General features: G+C 48.6%; 1 protein-coding gene across 5 annotated transcripts; it reads left to right on the top strand.

Annotated features, from left to right (window-relative positions):
• Nucleotides 1-268: 268 nt before the first annotated feature.
• pdcd6ip (programmed cell death 6 interacting protein) lies at nucleotides 269-14849 on the top strand. Of its 5 annotated transcripts, none has more exons than XM_030346512.1 (18): nucleotides 269-607; nucleotides 5339-5393; nucleotides 5483-5552; nucleotides 5755-5882; nucleotides 6299-6452; nucleotides 6881-6981; nucleotides 7894-8025; nucleotides 8857-9079; nucleotides 9367-9490; nucleotides 9838-10015; nucleotides 10219-10330; nucleotides 10614-10783; nucleotides 11020-11268; nucleotides 11591-11725; nucleotides 11963-12057; nucleotides 12743-12893; nucleotides 13067-13290; nucleotides 13454-14849. In XM_030346512.1, exons 1-18 carry the CDS (start codon nucleotides 402-404, stop codon nucleotides 13629-13631), a joined length of 2685 nt encoding a protein of 894 aa, XP_030202372.1. In that variant the 5' UTR covers nucleotides 269-401; the 3' UTR covers nucleotides 13632-14849. The 5 variants fall into 5 exon arrangements, with proteins under 5 accessions (XP_030202372.1, XP_030202373.1, XP_030202374.1 ...); XM_030346513.1 differs by having other exon boundaries at nucleotides 13070-13290; XM_030346514.1 differs by having other exon boundaries at nucleotides 12743-12881.
• Nucleotides 14850-16193: the final 1344 nt, after the last annotated feature.

The following is a 16193-nucleotide window of genomic DNA, read 5'->3' on the forward strand; positions in this document are numbered from 1 at the left end:
ATATTTTCGTCGTTTATTTTATCCTGCGCCAGACCGATGTTGTAAGACATTTCCTCCGCCAACAAGCCTATTTTAAAAGCAAGCAATGTTCAATTTGATGAAATAACGGCCACACAAACACCATGGCTACTAATGTGTCCAAAATTATACACAGAATCTGCAGTTTTCTGACAGCAGACGGGTCCAGACATATTTTGATAAACATAAACACCGGAAACCGCCGTGGCCCCTGGTGATTCTGCGCAGTGCGCTCCTCCAGCGCGCTTGACGACGTCTGACGTTTCACAGCAGAACCCAGGAAGTGTGCGGCTAGCTGTTTTCGCGAAACAGCACTTTGTTTTCGTCCCGATTGAATTGTGAGCCGTCTTCTTTTTTTTACACTAACGTTTCACGGGGCCGAAATGGCGACGTTTATCTCCGTGCCGTTGAAGAAGTCTTCTGAAGTTGACCTGGTCAAACCGCTGTCGAAATTCGTCACGATGAATTACCCAGCTGGCGAGGAACAAACGGAGTACATTCGGGCTTTGGAGGAGTTGAACAAGCTCCGCAAGAACGCACTCGGGAGGCCGCTCGACAAACACGACAGCTCCCTGGAGATCCTGCTGAGGTTTGAACCGCTCCATCACTGCTACCGTATAGTTGGCTAGCTCCCTGCTGGTTGAACCCGGCCACCCTTTACCTGTGGCGCGGTGTCTGCCGCGCCCAGCCCTGGTGTTGACGGTGGTATGATGCTACCGTCGAGCTAACGCTAGCCCTCCTCTGCGGAAGAAGCGCTCCGCAGCGTTCACACAGCTCCTTGTTAAACCCAGAACACGAGTACCTTTATATTAATTTACATCAGGTCCTGTTTCCATTTTTTCGCATTACGTCATTGTATGGACGATTACATTAAGGCTGAAGTCGAGTCCCTCCTGTTCATCCACAAAGCTGTCCATCAAATATATTGTTTATGAAAAAGTGCGATGTCACCCAGTAATAAGTCAACACATTGTTTATTGACAACTGGGAGTGTTACATAATCAATAGTTTTGCCAAAGTTTTTGTTATTCTGAACTTTTCTTTATTTTGGTTGAGGTTTTAGTGCTTATGAAGTTGTACCTTATTTAATAATATAGAGTCAACAAAGCGTTTTAATCTTCACTGATTATTAACCACGTTGGAAAGAGGAACTCCCAGTTAATTTAAACACCGTCTGATAGCCGTGGCTGTTGTACAGGCCCTGTCTGTACTCGGTTCCTGTCATTCAGTGACAGAGAGGTGTGTTCTGTAGAAGAGGTGAAGAGGGCGTCCAAGCCATATCCTTTTCTAAATGATCCATTACAAACCTTATAGTTTAATGGACTGTCAACCAGTTCAATAGACTTTGCTCATTTTTGTCTGCATGGCTGCATCTTGGATTATTGTCTGGATGAAGCCCCTGGCCCACTATGCAGTATTGCGGGGCATGTCCATCTCTACTCTAGCATTCACTTCACAAGTGCAGTTGTCCAGGCAGTGCCAAGATTAGACTTTGCCCTTAAATCGTCCCACTCAATGTCACCTGCTGTATAAGACTGCTGACGTAAGGTGAGGTGCCAGCCTGACACGCAGGGGACTGGAGGCGGTGCCTGGAGTAATGGGAGTTTTTCATTAGAGCAAAGTGATATCGGCGATATGATTTAACGCCCATGGAGAATTCTGTGGTATGATTATGAGAAGGTAGCGGGATGCCCATCAAATCTATTTCCCTTTGTTTTATGTGCTGCAATACAGTGATGAGTCATGACTCAGTTGTTCAGAGTTCACCAGGACTCTGCACAGCCTCCTCCCTCACCCCCCACCGCCCATCCTCCTCCCACTCTCCGAAAAACACCCCCCTTCAGACTTATTGTATGTTGTACATCCTGCCACTTAATGTACATACTTAATGTTTGTTTTCCTGGCACTTAAAAATAGTACTTGGCATTGTGTAGTGTCTTATTCTAGCTATCTTTGTTATACTGGGAATGGGTTAACCTAGCAATTGTTAAGCACCTGTTTCTATGAACATCACTTTGGATAAATGCGTCTGCTAAATGCTAATGCAAATGATGTAATGGCAGGCTTTTTCGCCGACAAAACACTGAATCAGATTGCATGTTCCATCATTTGCTTGATTTTTGTAATGTCTAGGTATTGTGAGAAAAACATGCAACGTCCATTCTATTTTTCATTCCCACCCTCCCTTTCCTTGTCTGTATCAAAAGGATTAGGCCACAGCCTAAAGTAAACTGTTCAGCTAAATCCAGCTGTGGTTGGAGTATTGGCTTGGTATGAGTGAGTGTAACTCTTCCCCTGAATGTTGCCATTGTAGCTTCTTTGGCTTTCTCTAGGACTTCCCATGCACTCGGCCTACACGTTTTAAAACCTAAACAAAAGGACAGTGGTGGTGTCGCCCTGGCAACCATTGTTTGGGAAGCGGTTTCTTTTTTCTTCGAAGGGCACAACCCATCTCAGTGTCCCCCTGTTACGCATGTGTGTGTATCTATGGAAACCCCTCCACGCAACAACCGCCTCTTGTTTCACGATTGTACTCTGAACTCCTCATTGGAGCAGAGTGGTCATGTCGGGGATCGCCTCTTCTGGGTGTTGTCCTTTTCTAAGAATAGAAAAGTTACATTTACTGGCAGGGAAAGAGATCGACTGTGAACACCAGAGGCTGACGGACTGATTGGTCATAACTCTTCTCTGAGTCACCGTTAGGTCACATGTGATTCTCGCGCAGGAAGGGTTGTCTCAGCCCCAGTGCTACAGTTTAGCAACATAGCTGACACTACTAGATTAGTTTCACTGAGGTTTTCTTTACTAACCCTACTTCTTACTGCTTAGTTTCTCTTGCTGCAGTCCGTTAGGATGGTGCTACATAAGATAGGGATGACACTCTCATCGGGAACTTAGGGTCAGCCTAAATGTTTTCCTCCTACATGTATAGTGAGTCTATACGTATTCATCCTTTCTATTACTATTATTGTAAGCTTACGACATCAAGAATTGTACTGACATAGGACAAGATAAATAAGAAGTATAAATGGAATAACCTGATAAATAAGTAACCTAACCTGACGTTTCTATTATAGTACATTATTCCGATTTTTCTTACAAAAACCTATGTAACTATGACTTATAGCCATATTATACACATCTCCTTTATATAGCATGGACAGTTATAGGCCAATCGCACTGACAAGTGTGATTTCAAAAGTTCTGGAGAGTATTCTTTTAGTTCGATTGGGTAATTATATTAATACCAGAGACAATCAGTTTAGTTTCAAACCAAAGCATGGCACTGAGTTGTGTCTATTTATAGTTTAAAATAAATAGTAGAAATGTTTTAATTGGTGTAATGGATGCCTCTAAGGCCTTTGATAATCAATCACCAGAAGCTATTTACAAAATTAAATCAAAGGGGTGTACCTGCTAGCATTATAGGAATACTTGCATACTGGTATGCTAACCAACCAGAGTATGCAAGTCAGATGGGGCAGCAGTGTCTCTGGTCCTTTCAGTGTTGCTAATGGAGTTCGACAAGGGGGGCTATTGTCACCAGCCCTCTTCAACCCATATATGATCGATTTTATCTGACCAACTGAATGGCTGTAGAAAGGGCTGTATGATTGGCAACACGTGATAAACCATCTAATGTATGCAGATGATTTGGCCACTCTCTCTCCCAGTAGTGCTGGGTTTCAGCAGTTTTTAAATGTGTGAACAGAATATGGTGTCAGACATGATGTGCAATACAATTCAATTACGAGCAGTGTGATAATATGTAGGGCGAACGGAGATAAGGACCTCTCTTTCCACAATTGTATCTTTCTGGGGAAGAGCTTTGTGTTAGTTATAAAGCCAAATACCTCAGCCTTTGCTGCAGCTGTCACGTTAAAATTGTACCGGGGGCGAAAATTGTACCGGCCTACGTCATCAGTTGTTTACATCTTGACAACCTGCCTGGCAACAAACGACGCGATCATCTGTTGCCGGGCAGGTTGCAAAAAACATTCGGCTCATGTTTCCAAAAGACGAAATAACATAATACAGATAACGGATCGCTAGATAACACTTGTTTTTTAGCAACAGACGACGCGATCGTCTGTTGCCGGGAAACTGGCGATCGCGTCAAATGACGTAGGAAGGTTCTTGAACATTTGCGTCCTACGTCATTTGACGCGATCGCCCGTTTCCCGGCAACAGACGATCGCGTCGTCTGTTGCTATTCGATTAAACAATTAAATACAATACAAATATAAAGTAAAAACAAGTGTTATCTAGCGATCCGTTATCTGTATTATGTTATTTCGTCTTTTGGAAACATGAGCCGAATGTTTTTTGCAACCTGCCCGGCAACAGACGATCGCGTCGTTTGTTGCCAGGCAGGTTGTCAAGATGTAAACAACTGATGACGTAGGCCGGTACAATTTTCGCCCCCGGTACAATTTTAACGTGACACAGCCGCCCCCGCCCTCGGGAATTCCCCTAATCAACGACATCCGCAATGCCAACACTCTTTCATCTTTTAAAACTGCCCTTAAAAAACTATTTTTCACCCTTGCTTTTAACCTTTAAACTTTTGTTTTGTCTACGTTTGTTTTGTTTAGCCGTTATTTTTTTTTATTTTTTTTCTTCTTATGATTTAGCTTATGAACCGATTGTGAAGCGTCTTTGAGCACTGGGAAAAGCGCTATATAAATTTGATCTATTATTCTTATTCGTCTTATTAATATTATTATAACAGATCAAATGCATGACGATGACGACATTTTTAGAAGGTGTCGTACATTATATGCCCAAGCAAATATGTTGGCAGGAAATTGTGCTCTGATCATGTAAAAATATGTCTCTTTAGAGCATATTTATTCTTATTCATGTGTGTGTTGTCTATTTTTTTGTATTGTATGTCTTTTAAATGGACCTTGAGTCTTATAATAAAAGTTGTTGATGATGATGATATATAACGAAAAATACATGAATAGATATTATCACATTATATGTACATAGCAGAGAGTAAAGGACCATCCCAGCATCAACCTCACGCTTCTTAGGCTCCAACAGACTATTTATGTTCTGTTCCCGGATTCCCTCATACATATCCCATTACGATCGTGAAATGTCCTCTATGCTAACGCTGGTTTGCTTGTATATAACTATTCCTCTCTGAGAACCTCAGGGAACTAGAGGATGTCTTGATGTATGTACATATCAAAGTGATAATGGTTGATCCTGGGTCTGCAGGATCTTTAGTCCCGTCTTCTGAAACACTTATTATTCCATCACAATGTCTTATTGTAACTGGCATAATGTCCCCCCTGCCTGTCGTCTGCAGGTACTTCGACCAGCTGTCTGCTGTAGAACCCAAGTTCCCCTTCTCTGAAAACCAGGTACGGCACCAGAGGACGTCTGCGCATGCTCAGACACGCCCAACAGGAAAAACGGATGCAAATAATGTTGGCTCTCCCTTTCCCCACAGCTCTGCTTAACGTTCACATGGAAAGATGCCTTCGATAGAGGCTCTCTGTTTGGAGGATCTGTCAAGCTTGGTAAGCATGTGTGTGTGTGTGTGTGCGCGTGTGTTTGTGTGTTTGGCATATGTGGGAAGCCCAGTAATTAACGTACCTCATTTAAATTTTAACCGGCCCTCATAAACAGGACTGTCAAGATGCCGGATAGCAATTTAGCCGTGGTTCCATGCTTGTGGTAAGTTCTGCTGTTGTTAATCATGTAAATCTGTTTGTTTTTCAGCCCTCGCCAGTCTGGGCTACGAGAAAACCTGTGTGTTGTTCAATGCTGCTGCGCTCGCCAGTCAGATCGCATCCGAACAGAACCTAGACAGTGACGAAGGCCTGAGGGCTGCTGCTAAATACTACCAGGTAAACGGCCTTGATTACACACAAGTAACCAGGGAGACGCAAAGAATATTTGTGTGCACATAGAGGATGCCTACAATGACATATTGTTCATGAGTCAGCAACACAGTGTTGGTAGCCTCACCCGACATCTTCCATGTGCTGTAAACAAAGCACTGTGACGTCCTGCCTCCTACACGCTCTTCCCAGGTGCCACCCCTCGCCTAAGGTATACAGAGTATCTCAAGGATGTGTGAACCCATCTGACGCGGCTTACCTCCTGTGGCGTTTTGCATGTGTGAACGGGCGCCTCACTGATCCCCTCCGGACCGATTTCTCCGGAGTCCGTCCTGAGGTCACCGTGTGTGAAAGGCCCGCTGGGGACGCCTTCCTGTGGGGATTCTAGTTGTTTGACCATGCGACTCTGACTGTGTCCCCAGCTGGCCAGCGGGGCGCTCCTCCACATCAAGGACACAGTGCTGTCGGCGCTCAACAGGGAGCCCACCATGGACATCTCCCCGGAGACCGTTGGGGCCTTGCACCACATCATGCTGGCCCAGGCCCAAGAGGTCTTCTTCCTCAAAGCCACCTCTGGTACTTTGACAACTCACAAACAGCCGTGAACGTGACAACACTTGCATGAAGCACAACAGGCACCCCGTACGGATCGACCTGCACTCTAAAACAAACTGATGTAATTCATGCGAAACCAGTGATGGAAAGGTTTATCCGCCATGATCTTGTTATTGAGCAGTTAGCCATCATCCTATCGACTGGGACAGAGATACAGATGGGTCAATCACACGGTTTATTTAGAGCCATTACTTAATCGAAGTTTAAATGAAATGGGAAGCCTCGGTATTCCACAGTGATCGCAGTGGAATACCGTTCGTTGCCACGGTTATTTGCTGTCAGCTTCACCAAACTAATAATCAGTTATCAATCCGCAGCACGTGTGAGACCTTGTGATGTTGAGGAAACTAAGCTCACGCCAATTCACATTTGGTTTTATCAACCAACAGATAAAATGAAAGACGCCATCATTGCAAAACTGGCCAATCAGGCGGCTGATTTCTACGGCGACGCCTTCAAACAATGCCAGTACAAGGAGAACCTTCCGAAGGTATGTTGAGGAGACTCACGCTCATCACATGCATCAGTGCGTGCACTTTGTGTAGACAAATGCCTGGCTTTGCAATAACTAGGCGCTTTTTAGAAACAGTCAACCTCCCACGAGTCTGTCCTCTTCCTCCTTCATTTACACAGTGAGGGTGGAGTTCTGTTGTGTTTTGGGGAACAGTCTGTATGTGTGTGCGTGAGTGTATTTTGTATGAACACACAATTCAAGGGTGGCACTGGGATGTTGAAATCACTGCACCTCTCCGTCTTCATTGGTCTGTTTCTGCCCTTCTCTGCATTCTGGTTGGTTGTTGGTCTTTTTTTATACTATTGAACTGGGATTGGATCGTTCTCTGCACTCTAATTGGTTACCTGCCGATGGGGTTTTTGAGAATTCCTAATAACTAGTCGCACACAAACCCACCGCGTTCACACACCGGCCCTCACACACGGCGGGGCCGTCCGGGCTGCTGAATGGCGTTTAGGGCGGATGGTCACCACAAAGGTTTAACCCGTCATGACCTGTTCTCTCTCTCCTTCTCTCTGTCTCTCTTTCTCAATTTCCCTCTCTCTTTCTCTTGTGGTCTTCCTCCTCTTCCTCTTCACCCCCCCATGCTGCTATCGCCGTTTGGTCATGTGTGCGTTTGTGTATGCGTTGTATTGCATGTGCGCCCTCGACTGATGGCTGGTGCCTCCTCTGCGATTGGCTTTTGTCATGTCTTCCGTGATTTAACTCGCCGCTGTGTGTGTCCCTGCTCTTCTGTGTTGTATTTTTGGTTTGCCTTGCTTGTGTTTGTGTGTGCATACGCGTGTGTGTGTCTGTTTGTGTGCGTTTGGTCGTGTACGGATGTATGTGCGTGCGTGTATATCTTTATGTGCGTGTGTGTGCGCTTTGTGGTTGCCTCTCCCTGGTCAGTATTTTTACTTTCAGGAAGTGTTGCCGGTGCTGGCAGCCAAGCACTGCATCATGCAGGCCAACGCAGAGCTGCACCAGAGCATCCTGGCCAAGCAGAACAAGCACTTTGGGGAGGAGATCGCTCGTCTGCAGGTAGGGGACCGCCCGTCTCTTTGTGCTATCGTCGGAGATAGAGCACCAGACGATGGCTTTCACTGGGTAGTCTCTGAGAGCTGGTGAAGGGATTACAAAGGCAAGCCACCTCACGTTCAGATGACCACGTCCCTGTGGTTCTTGGCACACGTTCTCCCTGATAACACAGATCTACAACGGAGCCCTTTCACAGAGGCATCACCGAAGGAGAAACACATGGGTCGCTCATGGCATTTATTCTTTCATGGACCTGGTTACTGGTACTGGACTAAACTGTTGAAGATGAGTCTACTTACCTGTGCTCTGGCACACAAAGGGACCAGCCCCATAATTATTGTTACGAGCGACGCCTGTGTTTGTCTTACGATAGCACCCATAGTCATACAGTATACTATATACATGCCACATTGACTGCTTCTACCTCATGCTGCGATACGTCAACATCACCAGGCCAAGGCTGGCCTGTAAAGACTGGGACGCTGTGTTCATTTTACATCATATTCAATCGTGTCATACACACTTAATATAAGAACACTTTTTTACTCCACGTAGATCATAAACCGTTTAAATAGAGCGATGATCTTGAGGAAATGGCACCATTATAGCGCTCTTTATCAAGACAAACTGCAGCTCACCGGTCTACCCGTATCTGTTTACAGGCCGGTCTCAGCCTGACCAACATGGCAGCTACGTTTATGTACGATCCAAAGGCCAACGTGGCGTTTATGTTTATATGTCTATGGGGCTGTTCCATCCCCTAGTCACTGAGCGCGAAGGCCTGTTCTGATGGGACTGGTCCCAGCTACCCAGTAACGGTCTCCCCTCCCCCAGCACGCCGCGGAGCTGGTGAAGACGGTGGCGTCGCGCTACGACGAGTACGTCAGCGTCAAGGACCTGAGCGACAAGATCAACCGGGCACTGGCCAACGCCAAGAAGGACAACGACTTCATCTACCACGACCGCGTGCCCGAGGTCAAGGACCTTGCCAACATCGGCAAGGCCGCGCTGGCCAAGGCCACCGCCATCTCACCCCCCCTCAGCCAGAAGTTCACCGGTAGGTAGACGGACGCACGCTCGCACACACACGCACACAAGTAGGTGTGTAACAATAACACCTTTTCCGAAGATATTTACCTGGAACGCAAATGTGGTCCAGGAAAATACAAATTCAAAATACGTAACGTGTTTATTCTATTCTGTTATTTACTATGCCCAATCAGAGGTACATAGAAGAAAGCTTTTGCAAAAGTGGATCCACTGTGAATGTTGTTTGTGTTTGTATTGGGCCCTGTTTTATCAGTGGCCGTCCATAACTCTGTAAGTTTCCGTGGTTGTCCCCAGACCTGTTTGAGAAGATGGTCCCGATGGCCGTGCAGCAGGCCATGGGCGTGTACAACCAGAGGAAGGCTGAGACCGTCAACAGGCTAGTGGGCACCATGCGGGAGGCCACCAACCTCTGCAATGGGTACGCTGCCTGGCTCTGTGTGTGTGTGGGTGTGTGTCGGCGCAATTCAAAAGATAAGAAAGTTGTCAAAGGACAACACACAGATCCACTGACCTGCACCCCAGAAAACAATCACTGCCGGTTGCTTTGGGAAAACCTGTTGAACCAACACAATGATCATGTAGAAACGTAGAATAGAAGGTCGAAATACAGCAGGGAGAAGTCTGGCCCTTCTGGGGTCCTTTAATCTATGCCTGAAGTCTACTAAGAACAAGATGGCTCTCTCTATTCCGGAATGTTCCTTAAGTCACACAGTTGGAGGAATGACCAACTGTTAAATGGTATCCTTCTGGACCTGGTTCTTTCAGCGTGTTGGCCTCCCTCAACCTGCCTGCCGCCCTGGAGGACCTGTCAGGGGACACTATCCCACAATCCATCGCAGAGAAGTCCAGGGCTGTGGTGAGCAAGGGGGGTCTGCAGAGCATCGAGCAGCTGATCCGAGACCTGCCCGACCTCATGACCCGCAACAGAGAGATCCTGGATGAGGTAACTACCGAGAAACCACTGCAGTGCTACGGCTGTGGAGCTGCCCAATGTAGTCAATGGTAGTCCAGCCAAACACTCAACTGTGTGTGTGTGTGTGTGTGTGTGTGTGTGTGTGTGTGTGTGTGTGTGTGTGTGTGTGTGTGTGTGTGTGTGTGTGTGTGTGTGTGTGTGTGTGTGTGTGTGTGTGTGTGTGTGTCCAACAGTCTCTCAAGATGCTGGATGATGAGGAGACGACAGACAACGAGCTGAGGTCAAAGTTCAACCAACGCTGGAACAGAACTCCTTCTGGAGACCTTTACAAGCCCCTCCGTACAGGTACACACACACACACACACACACACACACACACACACACACACACACACACACACACACACACACACACACACACACACACACACACAGGTAGGGGATTAAATTAAAATAGAAAATGATGAAACTACATGCTGAATCTTTTCTGCCTACTGAGTCTGTATACAATATGATGATTCAAGTATAATGTAATAATAGGAAATCCTGGAGTTTCAGTTGATACTTGGTGTGGAAGTGGTTGAAGGTGGGTTAATCTCCCCCTGCCCCCCCCCCCTCTCCCCTCCAGAGGGCGCTAACTTCCGCAGCAAGCTGGACGTGGCCACGCACGCGGACGGGGTGGTGCGGGAGCGCTTCAACACCAACTGTGACATGATCACACTGCTCTGCAAGTCGGAGGGCGAGCTCAACGCCGCCATCCCCTCGGCCAACCCCGCCAAGACCCTGCAGGGCAGCGAGGTCCGTCCACCCGTCTGTCAGCAACCTGTCTCTCAGCCCACGTGTCTGTCCTTCCACCTCTCTGTCCATCCCCCGTCGACCTGTCATTATACCTGTATGTCCGTCCATGTCTGTGTACGTCCATTAAGGTGTCTGTCCTGCACTGTGCTGCCCTGTGGGCCCGGGCCCCCCTGGCCCTCCCTCTGTCGTCCCCCGGGACCCATAGCGGTGAGGTAACGCCGGCGTGTCCCTTGCAGGTGGTGAACGTGCTGCGCTCCCTGCTGACCCAGCTGGACGAGGTGAAGAGGGAGAGGGAGGGCCTGGAGGGGGAGATCAAGGCGGCCACCTTCGACATGACCGCCAACTTCCTGGCGGCCATGGAGCAGGACAGATCCATCAACGAGGAGGCGCTGTCCCTGTCCCAGCTGGACCAGCAATACGGCCAGTACAACCAGAAGGTCCAGGCCACCCTGCGCACGCAGGAGGAGCTGCTGGGGAAAGTGCAGGTAAGAGCCCAGAGGAACGCACGCTCTGGTACTGTGTTTGGTATGAAGCGATCAGTCAGGGGGTGGAGGGGATGGGAGAATGACGGGATCTTCAACGCAGACAGACACGCACACACACACACGCAGACACACACACACACGCAGACACACACACGCACGCAGACACACACACACACACACACGCAGACACACAGACAGACGCCACTTTGAAGAGAAAGGTTGGATTAAGTTATTTGACTTCAGTCCACCTTTCCTGCCACATAGTGTTGCCAAGACAAACCTTATCCGTTCACCGTTCACCTCCTCTGTGTGTCCCCTCCAGACAGCGCACCAGGAGTTCAGCGGCCTGAAGCAGTCCAACTCAGAGGCCAACAGCCGGGAGGAGGTGCTGAAGAAGCTGGCCTCCGCCCACGACAGCTACGTTGAGATCACCAACAACCTGAGCGAAGGCACCAAGGTACCGGGACCTCCCGACCTCCCAGCTCCCTCTGCCTAGTATCACTCCTAGAGTGGGTAGCTAGGTACTTTATTCACCCCCAGGGCAAACGAAGGCCTTACAACGGCATACATCAAATAATACAACAGTTATAATCAAGCAATGAACGAATCCTCTCATCCATTGACCTTGAAAAACAAGTTAGCTGACCTGAGATGCAAACCAAAGCCCTGACAAAAATCCCCCTCTCCTGTTTAGTTCTACAACAGCCTGACGGAGATCCTGCTCAAGTTCCAGAACAAGTGCAGTGACATCGTCTTCGCCCGCAAGACGGAGCGCGACGAGCTGCTCAAGTACGACCTGGCTCTGAACAAAATGGACGCCGTCTTCGGTTGACTTGACCGTAGTTTAATGCAGAGGATGTGTTGTATATGACGGTTGAAAAATACATTGGTGCTGTAATGAACTATTCTTACAGAGGTGCCTTTCTAAGACACGGGTCCTCACTCCTTCAATCTACCACGTGGGCCCAGTAGTACACTTTAAAGTAGAATAATTAGTCTGATGAGGGCCCCCTGTGTCCCCTGACGCGCCCCTGGGAAGACGTCCCACTGCTCAGCCATGTATCAAAAGATGCTGCGTTGGCCTGTGGACCGTACACCAACGTAGCCGCCATATTGTAGAGGCAAACACTGACCTTTAAACAAATAATCCATTTGTTGATATGGGTTATGATCCATGGTGGGTAGATGAACAATACATATCAATGTAATATATGAAAATATGATATTCAAATATTTAATATGAATATATTAACTTTGGAGTAACGTTAATCTTACACCGCTTTTTATCCAGAGGAAACTCTCTAGTATTAGTTTACAGGCCAGTCTTGGCCTCTCCAACATGGCGTTGGCGTATCGCAGCAGCAGTCCACTGGGGTGACCTCTGGGAGAGGCCTGGTTAGCTGGGCCCAGTGGCCCGTGTCTGTGCCCCCCCATGCTGACGGTGGTGTCCCGGTGGGGTTCTGCTCGTGTCCAGGGAGCTGCAGCAGAGCATCGCGCGAGAGCCCAGCGCGCCCTCCTTCAACGCCCCCGCCTACCAGAGCAACCTGGCCGCCAGCGCCGCCGCCCCGGGCCCCGGGGCGGCCAACCCCACCCCCGCGCCCAGGACCGTCTTTGTGAGTGGCCAGGTGGGGGCTGCCGTGAGGGTCGTCTCTTATAGGGCAAACGTTTGCACACACACACACACACACACACACACACACACACACACACACACACACACACACACACACACACACACACACACACACACACACACAGAGACTCACCTCCCCGTCTCCCCCCGTCCCCCCCGCCTCAGCAGGCCCAGCAGCAGACGCCCCAGCAGCCCCAGCCGACCCAGGCCAAGGTCCAGCAGCCCCCGGCCAGACCCCCTCCTCCCAGCTTCACCCCCCAGGGGCCCACCTTCAACACCGGCCCCGTGCCCCCCGCCGCTGCCGCGCCGCCAGGGGGCAACCCTCCGCCCATGGCCCCACCCGGCCAGGCCCAGGGCCCGCCCTACCCCTCCTACCAGGGATACCCGGGGTGAGTCGGTGCAGCGGGGCGCCTGCTGAGTCGACTCTCGCCTCATGCTAATGCTAATGCTATGCTGATGTTATGCTAATGCAGAGGTGTTCCGCGGCCCTGGAGCGGCGGTGCTGACCCGGTCTGTCTGTTTGTGTGTGTGTGTGTGTGTGTGTGTGTGTAGGTACTACCAGATGCCCATGAACTACAACCCCTACCCCATGGGCTACAGCATGCCCTACATGCCCTACCAGGCCCAGCCAGGACAGCCGGGCTACCCCGGGGCCCCGCCCGCCGGACAGCCCTACCCAGGATACCCCCAGCAGCCCCCCCAGCAACAGCCCTACTACCCACAGCAATAACTACCCCCCCCTCCCCCCACTGGCCTCGCCCCACTCCTACGCCTCCCCCTCTACATCACACTCAGACCTGCTCTGCCCCACCCAAAGTTCCTCTACGCCCCGGTTTCTACTCTGCTCTTCCTGGAGACTAAATAACCCCAGCAATAACACCAACCCCCCCCCCCCCCCCCCCCCCCTGTATAACCTTCCCCTCTCGTCTCCCAGCTCTCCCCCCTTCTCCCTCCGGGTTCGGTTGAAGCTGATACATTGAACCGTCTGAAGGAGGCTCCGAGCTGCTCTGCACTCCACCTGTCTCTTTAACAGCCTTTTAATTCCCTTTGTGTATTTTTTTGCACTACTTCCCCCACCCCATCGCTCAGCCCCTCCGCCCCACGCACTAACTTCTCCCTCTCCCTCCTCGCCTTGTACCCTGTTGTTTGTTTTTGTCTTCGTTTTTTCACGGTTTTATTATTATCTCTTTGGTTAATAGTTTTGTTAATTATTTTTGTCTTAATCAATTGTTAGGGTGTTTTTCCTGTTTGATCCTTGAGTGAAAGTACAAGGCCCTGGTCCTGCTGAAGGAATCCTGGAGCCGTTGTTTCTCCTTTCGTAATCTATCTTCCTGTACACCCACGAATGTGGGTGTACAGGAAGATAGATTATGATAGGAGAAACGACGGCTCCAGGATTCCCCGCTCTCTTCTCTTCTGGGCTCTGGACTACTGTGTGGCTTATAGAACACGCTGCAAAGGATTGTGGGATAGTGCTCTTCAGCTTCCGGGACAGGTGGTGGAGGGCTTCTGGTGAAGTCCAGGGTTAGAGATAGGCGGTTCCACATCATCACTCCCCTGTTATGTTTACCAGCCCGGGAGCGCTTCTCTGTCAACTATAGGCCTATTTTTATAATAATGATACATGGGCAATGTATAAACCATAGGAGAGGAAAAAAAATAAAGCGGCCTGCAGGTTTTCTAATGTTGATGAGTGTTCTCTCTCTCTCTGTCCATATCTGTGTCTCTCTTTCAATCACCCAGGGAACGTTGGTATAATTTGATGTTCTACAATCAGAGGCTGTATATGGCTGTAGAACAAGTGGGAGAAATTGTCCTATGATATAAATATATATAAATATATATAAATATACGACTACGTGGTTAGCAAATATTCTCTGTACTACACTCATGCTTATGTGTAATTTTTCCTCTAAGTTCTAATATGATTAAACTAATCTGCTGCATATCTCTAGTCTTGTCAATTCAAACGTGTGTGTGTGTGTGTGTGTGTGTGTGTGTGTGTGTGTGTGTGTGTGTGTGTGTGTGTGTGTGTGTGTGTGTGTGTGTGTGTGTGTGTGTGTGTGTGTGTGTGTGCGTGTGCGTGTGCGTGTGCGTGTGCGCTGCTGTTACTATATTAGGACACAAGGGGGCACCAATGATGCCCCGACGTAGAGCAGAATTACATCAAGTAATTTTGCACGGGGCCACAGTTGTGGTCGCATGGGCCAATCGGGGAAGGAATTGTTTCCGTCAGACCAATCGAGGTTGCATTGACCTGCTGAGCCCTGGGTGCAAACCCATTTAGACCGCATGCAAATGATCCTTCGCAGTGGTCCTGATCTCATCCAATCATATTTCCCCCCAAGGTGATTTCCCAAGCCTAGCCAGATCTCATATCCAAATATTTATTCAATTTTAGGTTATGCTAATGATTCAGCATTTCTCATCTTTCTATGTGGTGGTGTTTGAGTACGACAGATTGTGTGCGTGTCTAGTCAAAAAAGAGTGCAAGTTTATGCACACATGCATGAGAGAGGGAAATAGTATATATTTGTGCGCATGTGAGAGAGTTTGTCTGGCTGTGTGGAAGAGTGTTGATTTTATAAGAGTAGGTATCTTTGTGTATGTGAGCGAAGGCGTATATCAAAGTGTTAATTATTAAATGAATGTCCTTGTGAAAGTCTACTTGGTGCGATGGTGTGTGTGTGTGTGTGTGCACGTGTTTGAGAATGTGTAAAAAAAAAAAAAAGTGTGAATGTTTGTACTGTATGCGTGTGTGAAAGGGCGTTGATTTCATGAGAGTCATGTGCATGTGAGCGAGAGAAAGGGAGCATGAGTGTGTGTGTGTGTGTGTGTGTGGGGGGCAGTTCTGCAGCGGCAGATGGCAGCCCAGTGTGATGTCTGCTAGGATGCATGGAGACGCTGGCAGAGAGCGGCTTCTCCTCAGCTTCCATCCATCACTCCACCGCCCTCTTCCTCTCCTCCCGTGTTCCTCTCTCCTCTCTTTGTTTCTCCTCAAACCATCCCCTTATCTGTCTCATCTCCACTCCTCATCAAAAAAAGATCATTTATAATGATCCCTGCATGGATATGATCCTTACCTAGCCGAGTGCCCTTTTTTTTTCAAGTACTAATCACAGCTCTATCTGTGTTCATCTCAGTTCATCTCTCTGTGTTCCGGTCCGTCTGTCCCTGGAGTTTTGGCCCCCGATTGCTGGATCTCTGCCGGCCTCCGCTGCTGACGGTCCTCCGCCTCATAGTGTCCTTGATAAAAACCAGTGTGTGTGTTCTTTCTTACAAAAATGAACAT

The sequence above is a fragment of the Gadus morhua genome, chromosome 22 (assembly GCF_902167405.1).
Source record: "Gadus morhua chromosome 22, gadMor3.0, whole genome shotgun sequence".
Classification (NCBI taxonomy): Eukaryota; Metazoa; Chordata; class Actinopteri; order Gadiformes; family Gadidae; genus Gadus; species Gadus morhua.